This window comes from Eschrichtius robustus, chromosome 1 (assembly GCF_028021215.1).
Source record: "Eschrichtius robustus isolate mEscRob2 chromosome 1, mEscRob2.pri, whole genome shotgun sequence".
Classification (NCBI taxonomy): Eukaryota; Metazoa; Chordata; class Mammalia; order Artiodactyla; family Eschrichtiidae; genus Eschrichtius; species Eschrichtius robustus.
Window position 1 is genome coordinate 98,669,970 of NC_090824.1, and position 16,497 is coordinate 98,686,466.

Genomic DNA, 16,497 nt, shown 5'->3' on the forward strand with positions numbered 1-16,497 from the left:
TTTCCCTACTTTCTGCCCATGATCTTGAGCATTCCTGACTGGCCAAAATTCGGGCCAAGAAGGTTCCCACTTTCAATGAAGAGGGCATGGATAAATGCTGGTGAGGTTACAACAGGATGATCTTGAGCAAGGCACTTACCCCACCTGAGCCTTGCTTTTCCATCTGTGAAATGGTTGTAAGACTTACCCTGCTCACTTCACAGGCTTATTATGGGGTTCAAATAACATGAGAAAGTACTTTGAAAACTGAACTGCTCTACACATATAAAGCTTTGTTTTGTCCTTGCAAAAACAGCAGTTCAAGTTTCTTAAGTGGGGCTTTGCAGTATTATCTTACTTCCACGGATTTAGCCATTTCAAAGCCAGTCTTGGAGCTCCTCTTCATATTTTTCCTTCAGCCTCTGAGAACAATCACTTTTTTTTATTTACTGAAAGGCCATAACTCCAGATGAAAAAGAAGACTTCTCTCAACAGTCCGACAAGGTTACAATTAAGAGTCTACTAATGTTGGAATTGGGGGAACTGTCTGTCACTAATCAGGTGGAAATGTGGACATGGAGATGTGCCCATGTCCCCCTTCAAGGAAGGACTTGCTGCAGGGAATGAGGTCAAGGTGTGCCTCAGCTTCAAGAGCCACCTGGCCCAAGGCCACACCCTCCCCAGGGCAGCCCACATCTGCCCCGTGACCCAGAGAGAAGAGGGAGGAAGCCCAGTCATTCTGGCCTGAGACAGGACACTGATGGGCAATACTCAATCCAGAGCTTCCCAGTGGGCTGGCCAAGGCTTGGCAGGACTGCACTGAGTTGGACTTCTCCTTCTGCCCAATCCTGCTTCCTCTCTCTTTCCTTCATAGGTGCTGATCCCTAATATATATCTTGCACCCCAAATTCCATCTCAGTATCTGCTCCAGGGAACCCAATCTGTGACAATTGGCTACCATGTGCTAAAAGGGCAGGATGAGATGGGGGGTATGTTTACTGCAAACAAAGGAAACAAAGCACAGAAAGGGTAGAGGGGAAATTTGAAATAGCACTACGGTACAACCTTGGACAGCTCCATGCCCAACGATAATTGGGCTGCTCAAAGGCCTAAGAAACTATAACTATGATAGGTGGAAATCTGTTACCTGGTCAACTTAGACCAAAATCTCATAAGGGAAGCAATATCATCTAGCCTTATTCCCAACCCTAGGCATAACCTGATTTGGTGGTCTCAGCCTGACGCACCAAAGGCTTACTTCTCAGAAAATGCAAGTATCTGCTGGGTATTGTATAAAAACCCCAGCTAGTATCAAGATTAGCCAAATCATCTAAATGTTAGTTGCAGTTCTATTTTTCAACTACCTTTAAATGTGCAGTGAAAGAGAAAGTGGCACTTTCTAGAACTCAATGTTTTCTTATTTCATTTGGAAAAGTGGGTTTAAAGGCTGAGATTTAGCCTGGTGCTTGTCAGAGATCATACATAGTTTCTGTAGTGACAGGAGCCACTGCAAATCCTGCAAGAAAAGGTAATCTTTGAAAATGAAACACTGTCATCTGTCATCCACCAAACCAACCCCCCCACCACACACATACACCTAAAACCCCTCACTGGCTTCCCACTCCTCTTACAATAAAGACCCCAGCCCTACAAAGTCCCACCCACAGAGACTGGCCCCTAACTCTGTCTCCAGCCTCATTTCACTCCCTCCCCTCCTTGCTTCCAGTGCTCTCCATGCTGCAGCCACACTGGCCGCTTTAATGGTTCCTCAAATAAGCCATGGTACCTCCTGCTATAGGGCCTCAGACATGCTCTCCCCTCTGCCTGCAACTCTCCCACCCAAACTGTCACCTAGTTAATGATGACTCACCTTTAGTTTCCAACTCAAGCACCATCAGTTCCTCTGGGAAGCCTTCCCTGGCACCACACTCCACGTCTAGGACAGGTACCTCGGTGATATAATCTCACAGAATCACACTCCCTTTTTTTCAGGGCATCTATCTCATCATCTCATTTAGAATTATACCCTCGCATCTGTGAGCACTTGGTTAATCTGTCTCCCCTCTTAGACTGTAAGCTTCAGGAAGGCAGGAATGGTGTCTGGGTTTGCTCTCTATCTTATGCCTAGCTCCTGGCACAGTTCCTGGCAGATAGTAAGCACTCGATTTGTTGAATAAGTGGATAAATGAATGGTTGAATGAATGAACAAGTGAACAAACAAGGAAAATGAGAGAATTTCTAACTTTGGTTGGGTGGCTTGAAGTTTCTTGGGGTTAAAATGTAGAAATGGGGAGTTAAAACCAGAGGTGGTTGGGCGGAAGATAGACGTACATGCTGGCAATTATTAGAGAGACTTTCTCCCTAACCGGTGGCAAAGAGGAAGGGTGGGGCTGGGGAGGCAGCAAAGCACCATCAGAAGTCACAACATAGCTGCCAGCCTTTGGACCAAAATACCCAAGTGCCAGGCCTTAAAGTAAATGAAAATTATTCACTTCACAATCAGGAGAAAATGCCGTGGAATTAAAATTGGAGTATATTCTTGAATTGGATTTTATTCTTCAGGGCCCTAAAGTTAACCAGCTGGAATCATTTTCTGAGGACCATTCTATTTAACCTTTGGAAACGAAGCATCTGCCTTTTAATGGAAAAACTACTTCTCATTGTAAAGATAGCACATGATGTTCTTGGCTTCTTTGGTCTCCAGAAAAGGAAACTCAGTTATCTCCCTATGTCCTCGCTGTATCTTGAACCCCCTATATCAACAAAACAGGCCAGATTAATAGCTAACTTTATTTTTTAATAATAAGTAGAATGTACCAGCTCATCCAGAGAATACTAGACAGGGCAGCCTACATAGACATATCAGCCTCTCAAAAAGTCTCAGGAGGCTTAGGAAGCCACAGATTGAAGTGCCCCACATAACCAACCTCAAAGTCACTGTATTCAGACAAAAGGCCAAGTTTACCACCCACTCAAAGTTCTGTTCCTAAAAAAGCATTGACAACCAATTAATCAGATATTACTACTTTGCACAAGTCCATGCTGTGATGGACACAGTGAAGAGAGGTCCCTTCCTTAAGCATACTATAACCCAACTAAAGAACTAAGATCTGGAAGAACTAAGAAGTTGGTCAACAGCACAGGCATAGTATATGGATATCAGCAAGTTCCGACAGCCCATAGCCAACCACACTAAAGTCCATTGAACATCTTCTACTGGCTGTGGGCTCTGAACCAGAAGGGGTGGGGATGTGTGTGTCAGGCTACTTTCACTCTCCTGACCATTAGACAGGCAGCCTTCCAAGGAAGGTGGGGCCTGTTCTGTGGCATAAGCAGGGTTTCATTCTTAAGCCCTACCACCACTACACACACATCATTTAACATAGCCTTGCCCTCACCATACAGCCTTTCATTCGTTTGTTCATTTGCTCATTCAACAGGTAATTATTGAATGGCCATTTTAAGCCAGGGATTGTGCTGGGTGTTGGGGGGAGACAGGGTTAAACAGGATGTGACCCCTAACCTCAGGGGCTGTATACTCTGTTGTTAATGGTGCGCATTGGTGACAGATGGTCTGGCAACAGAAACTGTATGAATGTTAGGATAAAGAGACGCTCAGGAGGCTCCATGGGACTCCAACTGCTTACACTGCAAAAGCTGCTTGTCTTGTTCATTTCTGTACCTCCAATACCCATTACTGTGCCCAACACACAGTAGGCGCTCAGTAAGTTTTTAGTGACATAATGAAAATCTTACTGGGGCCGACCTCCAACTCTGTCTCTCCATGGCTTCTCCCCATTGGTCCTAAGCCTGACAGTTGGCATCCTATGCCTAGATGAAAAGAGATGAGGGCACATGGCAATTCTTCCAATAGGTTGGAGTTGGGAGGAACTGAACAACGTTGTCTGTATCACCCCCATCCCCTCTCAGACATCATGTCCCCATAGTTGAGGTCATTCATGAACCACTTGGGCCTTCATGCTTTCCTGATTCCTCATCCTGGATGTTCTTTTAAGAATATGCAAGTTGGTCAATGTCCCAATTAAAACTCAGGAATCCAGACCTTGACACAGAACCTTGAAGCTCCAGCTGGCTCAGTGGCAGGGAGCCACCTCCTTCTCTGAGATAATGGGCTGTGGAAACCGCAATCTTCTCTTCTAGTTGTGGCTTCCCACACCACCAGGGCCTCCTGCAGGCCCTGGGGCCCCAGGGAGGCAGAGCCATTCTAGAGAAAGCTGAGAAAAATAGGGATGAAGAGGTCCTTGGAGGAGACTGAGAAGTGACTCTGCATGGGGGAGCGGAGGACAGTGGCCCTTGAGGCACAGCAAGCAAATGAGCTAACAGGAAATGGCTGGGGCTGTGAAGGGGTAGCCAGGAGGTATGAGGCAACTGCCCCCTCAAGTAAGACAGGCTAAGTAAGGTAAGGTCCAGCAGGGACCCAGAGTCCCAACCCTTCAGCCAGAAAGCACCTCAGAATCAGTCCAGAGTGGTCTTGGGACATGCTCAAAGTCCCCCAGCTGGGTAGCAGCAGGATAGGGTTAGAACCAGTTCTCCTGATTTCTACTCTGGAGTTTTTTTTCTCATCACCTTGCTACCTCCCAGATATGGAGCTCATGGGAGAGTTCTTGGCCTGTCACATCCTGAAAAATCTCCCTTCACAGATGATTCCTGCTTGTCATGCAGGGCTGGGCTTTTCTGATTCTGATGGGTGGCTCTTTTAACCCTCCAATGCCAGCTGTTTCCCTGTCTCTAGCCATTCCCTTCCTAGGAAAGATCGAGTGGGGTCTTCAGTGGCCACATGAGGCCTTATGACCCTGGGGAGGAATGATAGGCAGCCTGGGACCCAGCCCAGCAGCAGACCTCCCAGGGACAGTGGGCACATGCCTTGGCATCTGGGCATGCTGATCCTTTTCTCCAGAGAGGGCAGTGTGGGGGGAGGAGGGGGTGGAATCCAGCGACTTCCCAGGCCCTAAGAATTCCTGCTCTCCCCCTCAGTCTGACCCTCGTTCTGCCCGTCTGGGCCACGGCAATGCCCACGCGCAGGGCAGCGGGAGAAAAGGAAGGAGAGACGGGTTTGCTGGTTTGCTTGGCCGGGCACCAGGACCGTGAGCCCTGCCCCCCTCCGCGGACTGTCTCCACTCGCTCCTCTCCCCCTCTCCGCCTGCCTGTCCCTCCGGGCTGCTCGGGCGCCACCATTACTGTCCCCAACCCGCCCCGCCAGCCGGGCCAAAGGGCGGCGTGACTCACGGCGCTGCCGCCAGCCCACGGCTTGCCCACCGCGTATAAAGGCTGCGGGGTTGAAAGGCGGCAGAGCCTTGCCCGACCCGGCCCGAGGCGCGCAGAGCATGGCCGGAGGCGCGGAGCGAGGCCGCGGGGGCGCGGGCTGGGGGCTGCGCGGCGCCCTGGCCGCCGTGGCCCTGCTCTCGGCGCTCAATGCTGCGGGCACGGTGTTCGCGCTGTGCCAGTGGCGCGGGCTGAGCGCGGCGCTGCGGGCGCTGGAGGCGCAGCGTGGCCGGGAGCAGCGCGAGGACAGCGACCTGCGCGCCTTCCTGGCGGAGCTGAGTCAGGCACCTCGCCGGGCGCCCGCGCCACCGCCAGACCCTGTGGGCGCCGCGCGCAACAAGCGCAGCCACGGCGGGGAGCCGGCGCAGCACATCCGCGCCGAGAGCCACGACATGCTGTTGATGATGACGTACTCCATGGTGCCGGTAGGCGGGGCTCAGCTCCCCTTGACGCCCCCGCCGGGGTGGGCGGCGTACAGTGTGGGGAGAGAGCCCTAGACGCCCTCTCCTCCCCTAGCCAGATGGCAAGGTGCCATGGGGAGAGGTCCTGGGTGTGAGCCCGCTGGGGAAGTCACCTTGGCAAGCACCTTAGCCCTCTGGGGTCAGTTTCTTCATCTGTTAAATGGGGGAGGGGGTGAAGGGGTAAGTCTTCCATCTCTGACGTCGTTCAGTCTGCAGATAAATGAGGGGAGTAGGCAGTGTTTTTAAGAGCCTACTTCCTAACTTTGGACATTAAGTTTTCACCTTCTGGTGTGCCAGGAGCCACAGCAGCCCCGGGCTGTGCCTGTGCAATTCGTAGGTGCCCCGTGAGAGCACGGAGGTAGCATTTCTGAGAGAGCGCAGGCTGCTTCAATAAAGGGATTCTTTCCCAGGCGTGATCTATAGTGGTCTGGCGTTTCACCTGGCCTCGGCTCATCAGCACAAGACTGCCGACGTAATAGTCTCTGTTTAAGTGAAAACAATCAGCCCTAATTTGACCAACCCCCGGGAGCTTTCTACGGAGAAACTTACTCTTGTGTCTAAAGTGGTTACAAATAGTGGAAATCAACATAGAGCAATTTTCTTAAAACGCAACGTCAAAGCTGAGGTTCATCATAGGGGCTCTAAGAAGTCTATGGAACTTCAGAAAATGTCAGTGTGTGCTCTCGCAGGCGCGTGCATCTAGGGCGAGTCCATAGCTTTTCGTTAGATTTTCAAAGGGGCTCCATTGCACTCCTCCCAAAAGGTTTAAGAAACACTGCTGTTAAAAAAGTCTTTGAAGCAAAGCCTCAAAAATCTTTTTTCCAGTGTTAACTTTCTTTGCTTTTGCTGATTTTAACTCAATAATTATCTAACAATTACATTTAGATCACATTGCAGTTCCCCATTCCATTTAATTATCCGTTACAACTGCTATGGTCTTATTTCACTTTAAAATTACAAAGATGTCAGTTCTGTCACCTCAAGTCAAGTGTGAGCCATATTTTGGAATCCTAGGTATTTGAAGATAAATCCACTTAAACCTGTTATAGAAGCTTTTAAATATCTTACATGAGCTGAAGTGCTTTTAAAACTACATGGAGGACTTCCCTGGTGGCCCAGTGGTTGGGAGTCCACCTGCCAATGCGAGGAGGGAGGGAGGAGGGAAGAGGAGGGGGGGAAGAGTTCGAGCCCTGGTCCGGGAGGATCCCACATGCGGCAGAGCGGCTGGGCCCCTGTGCCACAGCTGCTGAGCCTGCGCTCTGGAGCCCCCGTGTGAGCCACAACTACTGAGCCTGGGAGCCACAACTGCTGAGGCCCGCGCGCCTGGAGCCCATGCTCTGTGGTGGGAGGGGCCACCGCAATGAGGGGCCCAAGCACCGCAGCTGAGAGTGGCCCCGGCTCACCGCGGCTGGAGAGGGCCCGCGGGCAGCGGCAGGGACCCAGCGCAGCCAAAAATCAATCAATCAATCAAGGAGTATTTTATATAAAAAAGATAAAATAAGACTACATGGAAGTACTACACACTTCAAACACATCTTATGAGAAAGATCACATTTTCCATTCCTGGATTCAGTTTTTACCCACGTTATCATTTAGAAATCTGGGCCCAAGCAAAAATTTCAAAAAAAAAGAACTCTGTAAAACGAAGAAATCTCCTTAAGGGAATTCACTCTTTCTTGGCTCTCCACCACGCATTTTGAGGGGTTTTTGAAATCGTCTGAGAAGGATGCATCGGAACATCAACATTTTATATTTTTAATTCTGCTTTTAAGGTAGAGGCTTATGTATCCAAATTGCATCCTGTTCAGTCACTAACCCAAGAGAACGCAGAGACTCATTTCTGTGTCAATATGAAAGCTGATTTAACTACCACCACCTGCTCTGTTGCAAGTCAGCAGAAACATTACATTTGTCAGGCTGAGAAGCACTTGTAGATTATCCCCAACTCATCCCCCACTTGCAATGGGTGTGCTTTGACCTTTTGGAGTCACTGAGGGACTTTCTATGCAGGCCAGGAGAAAGCCACCATCATATTCCTCTTGGGAGTGGTTCTCAAACAGTAGGCTTAGGGATCACCTGGGAACATATTAAAAATGCAGATTTCAGGGCCCCACCCTCAGACTTGTAGAATTATAATCTCCAGAATCGGCTTCCTTAAGAAGTCCCCTGATCCCCATTCCCCCACCTTCCCAACCCCTTGATGAGTTTGATACAGGTGGTCTAGGTGCCACACTTTGAGAAAAGCTCCTCTAGACCATGGCTTCTTTAACTTTAATGTGCTTGTGAATATTTTGGGGATCTTGTTAAAATACAGATTCTGATTGAGAAGGTCTAAGTTGGGGCCTGAGCTTCTGCGTTTGTAGCAAGTTCCCGCTGACATCAGTGCTGCTGGTCTGAGAACAACACTTTGAATAACACCGTTCCATAGCAGTGGTTGCACATTGAAATCGTATGGGGAGTTTAAACATGACTGATGCCTAGGCCCCACCTCCCAGAGATTCTGAATTAATTGTTAGGGGTGGGTGCCCACTCACCAACACAGAGGACCTTGGCGTGCCTTCCCGATGACGGTCAGCTGTGTTAAGCATCTCACTCTCATCAGTTCTCCCTTGAGGCCTCTACTTTGGGCAGAGGAACCAACTTAATTGGTGAAAAACCTTTTACATACTTTATTTTAGCAACAATTTCACCATTCACCTTTGCAGATTTTTCTCATTTTTACTCTCTGTTTTTCTCAGAACAGAGAATTATTCACATGAGGAAACAATTTTTGAGAACTTTCTCAGGGCACCTTGAGTAGAAAAGCTGCTAAGAGAACTATTTAGTGTACAGCATGGAGGTCAGTGTGCCCACTTCTTAAGGTTGAAGTCTACACTTTCCCTCACCCTTTTATATAGCACCAGTAGGTCTTGGATGAAGGTGAAATCAGAAGTCCCATGTCCTTAGAGATATAGGAACAAAGAAGTAAGCTGTATGCAGACTAATTTCAGCATTTTAAAAAGTCTTCCAAAATGGCTCATTTATCCAAGATGAGCCTTCTTAAGCCAACTGACACTTCTAAGTTCTGTGCTTTTGGCTGAAAGTACATCAACTCAGCGTGGTCGTTCTGGTTAGCACAGTCTGACCGGAAACTGATTGGCAGCTGTAAAGGACTTTGTTAAAAGGGCAACATAACTAATTATTACTTAAGTACGGTTAGTTTGGTACAGCCAAACACATTAAATCTTTAAAAGTAAGTGGGTACTTTGGAGAAAAGTAATAAAAGGGGCCCTGGGTACCACTGAGCTTGACCAGTAATGGAACCCATCTGCCAGGAACTCCTGCAGGAGATGCTGCTTCTGTTTAGTCTCCACTCCCTCGCCACCCCTCTTCTCACTCTTCCTCTCATCAGCTGCTCTCTCTCACCCATTCTTCAGGTCTCACTCTTATTGATGTTCTGGTAGCTTTATCATCCTCCCTGAAATCTTGGGTCGAGCACCCAAGAAAGTTTTACTTCTCACAATGTGCACCTTAACAAGCTTTAAATGGATCAAAGATTTACATTTAAAAAATGAAACTCTAAAATTGCTAGAAGAAAATATGAGTAAATTCATTTTTAATTTTGGAATGGGGAATACCTTTCTTTCAAACTATAACTCAAAAGCCTGAAGCAAACAATAAATAAGTAAATTTAACCCCATTTAAAAAGCACACACAACAGCAAAACTGCATCACAAACAACAATAAAAACAAATGCATACACCATAAACAGAGGCAAAAGATAAATGACAAACTGGAAAGAAATATTTGCAGCTCATATCATAGGTACAGGGCTACTCGTCTGAATATATATAGCAGTTCTAGAAGTTGATGTAAAAGATAAGAATTTAATAGGGAAATCTGCAACAGAAATAGGAATCCAGTAGGAGTATGGAACAGATAGCTCTCAGGAAAAGAAATACAAATTTCTCTTAAAAACACAGGAAAAGAACTCTTGATTCAAAAATGCAAATTACAACTGCTCTGAAATATAATTTTTACCTGTCAGAATGACAACTGCAAAAGTTTGTCGACATATTTGGTTGGGGAAACTGAAGGGAAACAGACATGCTCTTGAATTGCTGTTTGGAGTGCAAAATGCTACAACCCATATGGAAGCCAATTTGGCAATACCTTTGGATTACAAACACATTTACCCTCTGACCCAGTAATCTTGCTTGTGGGAATTTATCCTGCACAACAGACTTTATCACCTCTGAAATGACGTATGCACATAGTTATTCATTGCAGAATATTTGTAAAAACAAAAGACTATTAACCTGTGTCCACTACAGGACTAGTTAAATAAACTGACCTATACATCCACTGGGATACGAGGTAGCTGTAAAACAAGAATAAGTAAATTCTCTATGTTCTGCTATGGGAACAATCCCCAGGATATATTTTAAGTGACAAAAGTGTAAGGAAGAAGGGGGAAAAATAAATGAAATTAACAAAAGTATTAGGGAGGGTGGGGATGAGGTGGGAATGAGACTTTCACTGCATAGCTTTGTGCATCATTTTGACTTTTGAACCATGTGACTGTGTTACTCTTATCGTGAGTGAAAAGGCCATAAGCACGAGGTTACATGGCAGCTGCCCCTGGGCTGGGGGCCATAGGGCATGGTAGGGACTGCTCCAGCCCAAGGTTCATGTGCTGTGTCTATAAGGGGAGGCTTTTGCTGGTGGTTGCTGTATGAGAACGAGAGCCCAGTGTGCCTGATCTTTTGATTTTGTCAAGAAAAGTAAAAATTCTGACTTTTTTTTTTTTTAATTTTATTTATTTATTTATTTTTGGTTGTGTTGGGTCTTCGTTTCTGTGCGAGGGCTTTCTCTAGTTGCGGCGAGCGGGGGCCACTCTTCATCGCGGTGCGCGGGCCTGTCACTATCGCGGCCTCTCGTTGCGGAGCACAGGCTCCAGACGCGCAGGCTCAGTAATTGTGGCTCACGGGCCTAGTTGCTCCGCAGCATGTGGGATCTTCCCAGACCAGGGCTCGAACCTGTGTCCCCTGCATTGGCAGACAGATTCTCAACCACTGCACCACCAGGGAAGCCCAAATCTGACTTTTTATGTGAAATCTCTTGGCTTTGAAGTATTGACAAAAATTCCCTCAAAATGTTTTTGAATTGACTGGCAGTGTGTTGGCCAGACAACACTCACATTGTTAGGGGCCACGTTAAGACTTCCAAGCTTAGTTTGCAGCAGGCTCATCTCATAATCATGAGTAGTTTTGAACAAAAATGGCTTTATTTAGTTCCAGCACAACCTCCACCCCCACCACTGATTTCCCAGCCTGGTTCTGGAAGGATAGTGGTATCTATGCCATTGTTATCATTATTGGTGGTTAAATGGAGATGGTTTTTTTGCATTCAGCTTGGTTTGGTTTGTTTCATTTTGTTTTGTTTCTGGCTGTCTCTAAACATTAACTCCACCTTCGGAGGATGGAGATTTCCTGTCACTATGGCTTTTCAAAAACATGTGTTCTGAAGGTCATTCTCAAGGAGGAGATTCCAGCTATGTTAAGCAGTAACACATTATAGCAAACAGAACTTTTCATGATGACTGCTATGAGGTACACTTATATGGATCTATACGTTATCTTGTTTACAGGGGACAAAAATCACATTACCTGTAGTTACAGCTTCTGCTTGTATGGATGCTATATTTCCTTGAAGGAAAGGAAGGTAACCCCTGCCTTTCCCACTCCTTGAACTGGGTCACTTCCAGGGTGTAAAAGCTGAGGATTTAGACCAGGGGTTAACAAACTATGGCCTAAGGTCACATCAAGCCTGCTACTTGTTTTTGTGCAGCCCATGACTTAAGAATGATTTTTAAATTTATAAATGGATAGGAAAAAAAATCAAAAGAGGAATAATATTTTATGACACATGAACATTATATGAAATTCAAGTTTCAGTAACCATAAAGTTTTATTGGAATACATCCATGCCCACTTGTTTATGTATCGTCTGTGGCTGCTTGACACATGACAACCGGAGAACTGAGTAGTTGCACCAGAGACCATACGGCCCACGAAGCCTAATATATTTTCTGTCTTGTCCTTTGCAGAAAAGTTTTCTGACCTCTCATTTAGACAGTGGTCCATGGGAACGGAGGGGTGCTAGGGATGGTTCCTTTGGAGAGCTAATTTAGTAAAATCAGGGTTCTTCTAGCATAGGGTTAACCCTGGAGTTTAAGACCTCCCACAAGGAAACAGAGCCCAGGACAGAGCTGCCCTGAGACTGTGGTTTCACTCTAGAGGGAGGCTGTGGGGCTGAGCCAGCCCTCAAGCCTTTGCTCCCCCTAAGCTGACTTCCCAAGTCAAGAGCAGTCAATGTTAGGACAGCTTTTAGCCACCCATTTAACCCCATATCTAGGCCTTGTTTCACACCCCATCTATTCTCTTCAGTTGAAGGGGAGAAACATATACCCCATTAGGTCCTGTCACATGAAGTGGACCCTGATGAGAGCTCAGAGGCCTGATAGAGCAGAACAAAAAAAGACTAGGCAGCCAAAGTAATAACCCACATGGAGAGACTGGGAGGTGGGTTTCCGTGGCCTTCCTCATAGCAGCGTGTGCACGTGGGCACTTGGGATGTCACACCTGACACTGTGGGGTTAATTTGCATGTTAGAAGCCATTTCCAGGTATCAAGGGTAAGAGAGAATTTGAAGCTACATCTCTGCTAAGACTGTGTCTGGTATTGGTACTGTGAACACACCCATAAACTTCACTCAGGTATCAGGTCATGATGGTATGTGAGGAAGACAGGAGAGAGTTGGCCCCTTAGCTACATCCTTCAGACACTTTCTTCATTGACACATATTTTGCACACATGCAAATAAAGCATTCAGTGTAGATGTACAGTTGTCATGATTCTCTAAGGACTTATGTGAGAAACAAATGGGTCAAGACTGAGCATCTGGACCCGTAGGGACAGGGAAGTTGTGTTGACCACATGAAAGGCATTAAACCATTTGGACCTGCTCTGAGGTCCTGAGTTGCAGAACAACTGCTCAAATCACGGGTCTTCCAATGCCAAATGGCTGTTCATCCTCCGTAAAGCCTGTGTCTCAGGATCCATCTTTGGCCGGTCCAAGCTCACCTCCACGTGGCTCTACTGCCACCTTCAGCCACTGTATTCCTGCCCTTAACTTGAGAGACCTGGGATTCCTTCTTCACAGTCAGGTTTGCAGCCAAATTCTCTTTCCCTGATGCTTCCCTGAGGTATGTTGTGGCAGTCGTCTGACCCACGAGTCAGACGGATTCTCATCCTGGGCCCACAGCTTGGTAGCTGGGCGACCTTGGGCAAGTCTTTTAATTTCCCCAATCCTCAGTTTCCTCCTCTGTAAGACTGAGATAATAGCATGCACCTCATAGGGCTGTTAGGAGGTTTAAGGGAAACAATGTAGGTAAAGGACAGTGCCTGCTATAGTCAGAGTTCCAGTAAGTGTTCATTGTTGCTGTTACTGAGATTAATCACTATGACTTTATCATGCAGCCCTCCTTGCCCAAAGCCCTCAGTATCTTGTTTCTGGGTTTACTCTTCATCTCCACTTTCTTCAGAATGCCAAGTTGTCTGATCATATGTGCTTTTATCAGCTGCTGCTTCGGGATCATATTTGGCCTTTTGAAGCCTAGGGTGGCATCACACCAACCTAAATCATCTTGTCATTGAAAACAAAACAGAATTAGCCTTGATATGGCAACAAGCCTTCTTCAACAGTTCAGGCTTTCCTGGGGCCTCACCCCTTCTTCATGGCCACTGATGACGAGGTTTGACACCCACTAGAAGAGAGTCACATTCACCCCATTTCTGACTGGCGTAGCTGTTGTTAACTCCTGATGATTCCTGTTGGTGGCAGTCCTGAAAAAAGTTTTGGGTGCTTTCATTTGGAAAATTGACAAAATGTGAGTGGAAGGTAGAGCAAAAAACTTCTAAGAAAGGAGAACAATTTACTTCTTAGGGGTCTCATGTTCTCTAGGATATAGGTACCTATGTGAGAACTATCAAAATAGTCTTTATATCTGATAAAACATACTATCTGGAAAAAAAGACATTTTTTAAAAAAATCTACATTATTCAAACTCTCCTTCCCTCCCTCCCCTCCCCACCAGAAAAAATCCTTGGCCAAATCTAGTTGACATTCAAGCTTCATTTACATGCATTTTATCTACAGACTAAAGGTCATGTTGTGTAAAACAAGCTGATGATTTTAGGTTGTAATCCTTCTACAAAGGGAGCATTTTTCAGCCCATCAGTTGCTTTCTTTTTATTTAGCTCTTTGGATTTTAATAGCTCTATATTTTAAGTAGATATAATTTACTTCTAGTCTGACTAAAGTTGAGACACAATTTTCTTTACTGAAAGGTAGAGTTAAAATAACAATGCCAACTAAAGATCACTTAAAATGCAATTTGTTCTGAACGCAATAGGTAGAATAACCCCTTCATCTTGCCACTCAGAAAGTTTCTTGTGCTTATCAAAGTGCTGGGAACTTTGGAGATCCTACACAGGCTGTATGTAAAAACTGAGAAGGACTTGGAAATGCGTTGTGGATAACTGTACCCAAGCTAAAATGATGAGCTGGCAGCTGCAAAATAATTCCCCAGTTTTTCAGTAACTTAGTGTAATTGGGGTCTGGAATCCTTTCACTCAAAGGTAGAAAAGGCCCTCTCCCTTTAGGCAGCACTTGAGGACCTTGGAATCAATCCCTCTGAACAGGAAGACCTTTAGAGAAAAATCCTTTACAGTAAGCATCAGGGCAGTGACAAAGAGAGAAAATCAATCCTCACTAAAGTGATGAAGGCAGGTTTCATGGAGGAGACAGAACTTGAAATGGGCATTGAAGAGTTGGTGAGATTTGAGCAGGCAAGGAGGGAAAATCATTCCAAGTGCAGGTAATAACTTGAGCCAAGGTCTAGGGACAGGAATGAATGTGGTACAAGGCTTGGAAGAGCAAGAAGCTTTCCTGCACTGGGGAGTTTGGGCTGTGGGAGAGGAATTAAGATGACTACATGAGAGAGAGCCTTGAATTTCTACTTTTGAAAAGTTGAGAATGAATCTGATGGGTAATTGGGAGAATTTTTCATGGGGCAATCATGAAGAATGTGGTTTTATAAGACTGGTCTGGCTGTACAATGCAGGAAGGACTGCACAGGGGAGAGACAAGAGGCAGGAAGAAAGTTAGGACATTATTGCATTAGTCCAGGCAAGAAATGTTTCTGTCTGGCTAAGGTGATGGCACCAAAAATGGAGAAGATATAGATCCTAGAAATACCAAGAAATAAGAATGCATTGAACTTGGGAACTAATTGGATATAAGAAAGAGAAAGGAGCCACCTGGTCCAGATCCATCCAAAGATGGTGGCATCATGGGCAGAACTGAGGAACCTAAAGTGGGTTAGTTTAGAAGTGAGGATGCTAAATTTGTTTTGAGACTGAATATGAGATGAAAAGAGAGGAAAAAAGAGGGAAGGAAAACTGAAGAGTGAAAGAACATTCAAGGAAAGGAGAACCCATTTCTTCCAAGAAGAATTCTGTCTTCTCCATGAGAGAGGTCTTTACAAGTCTAAAAAGTAAAAGGCAGACCCGAAAGCCTTTATAATGAGTGCTGGAATCATACTATGTGTTTACTCCTAGCTCCCCTCTTAGCTGTGTGACCTTTAACAGATCACTCAACCTCTCTGAATCTCAGTTTCCTCATTTTTAAGAAGGCAATGACAGTAGTATCTACCTTAGGTGTTATCATAAGGATTCAATTCAGTAATCCATGTGAAGTCCTTAGCATGGTGCCTAGAACTCAATATATGTTACCTTGTTGTTACTGATATTTAGTATCTCTCAAATCCTTCCTTTTTGTGCTTCAGGGAATTTTGAAGCCTTGTAATTAAAACAATGGAGATTGAATCAATAGAACTTGCCAGAGAAAGGGCAGGTTCTAGAATAACTCCAAGGTCTGGTATCTCGGGTGCCATAAGGGAAACACACAGACTTCTAGAAAGAATGTTATTTCCCAGATAGTCATTTTTATGGTTCGTGGGTTCAAAATATATATATGCTGGGTATTGAATTTAGGGACGTTAATTATACTAAGGATAATTTGCAAATATTTTATTCATGTTCAAGGTGAACTCATGCATTTATCCTTTCATAGACCAAATCTTTCTGAACCCCATAGGAACAGCATGTTTGTCAAACCAACAGTTCCATCCAGCCAGTGTTCTGATGCTAACATCATCAACAATTATTTTGTGGGTGAGCGTCTCAACCCAAGGACCTCCTCTAAATATTTTCTGGGCTAACCACTTGTAGCTATTCTCTGAGCGGAGGGAGGAGGGGGCTGAGCAGGGAGTAGGTTGACAAAACATCGTCACAAATGTTTTTGCTATATACAAAGAATGCCAAAGGGCAGAGTTTGAGATAATGGATTAATTCTTTGTCCATTCCCCCAACATTGGACAAGTTACTTAACTATGGTTTATGTATACTTTTCTGACTATAAGGTGACGATAAGAATGCTTAGATAAAAATCAAAAATTAACTGAAGATGCTTGTTGAAGGGAACAATGCGAGCACAAAATATTGTTATTAACAGTTAGTGAGAGATTATTCCAGCAGTACTCCTGCTTCAGAAAACTCCATTAGAGGCCTGGGGGAGACAAGTGATTCTTAGCTCACTTCAAAACACTCATCTCTTCCACCCCTAACCTCTTCTGCACTTATTGTCTGTATCACACAACTAAAACTTTGTG

General features: G+C 45.5%; 1 protein-coding gene across 1 annotated transcript in view; it reads left to right on the forward strand.

Annotated features, from left to right (window-relative positions):
* The first annotated feature begins 5,142 nt into the window (after positions 1 to 5,142).
* GLDN (gliomedin) overlaps positions 5,143 to 16,497 on the forward strand; it is a 69,023-nt gene continuing 57,668 nt past the window's right edge. Inside the window, exon 1 of the mRNA XM_068551618.1 lies at positions 5,143 to 5,687. Within this exon, the coding sequence (XP_068407719.1) occupies positions 5,325 to 5,687 (363 nt within the window). The 5' untranslated portion in view covers positions 5,143 to 5,324. The remainder of the gene's footprint in view (positions 5,688 to 16,497) is intronic.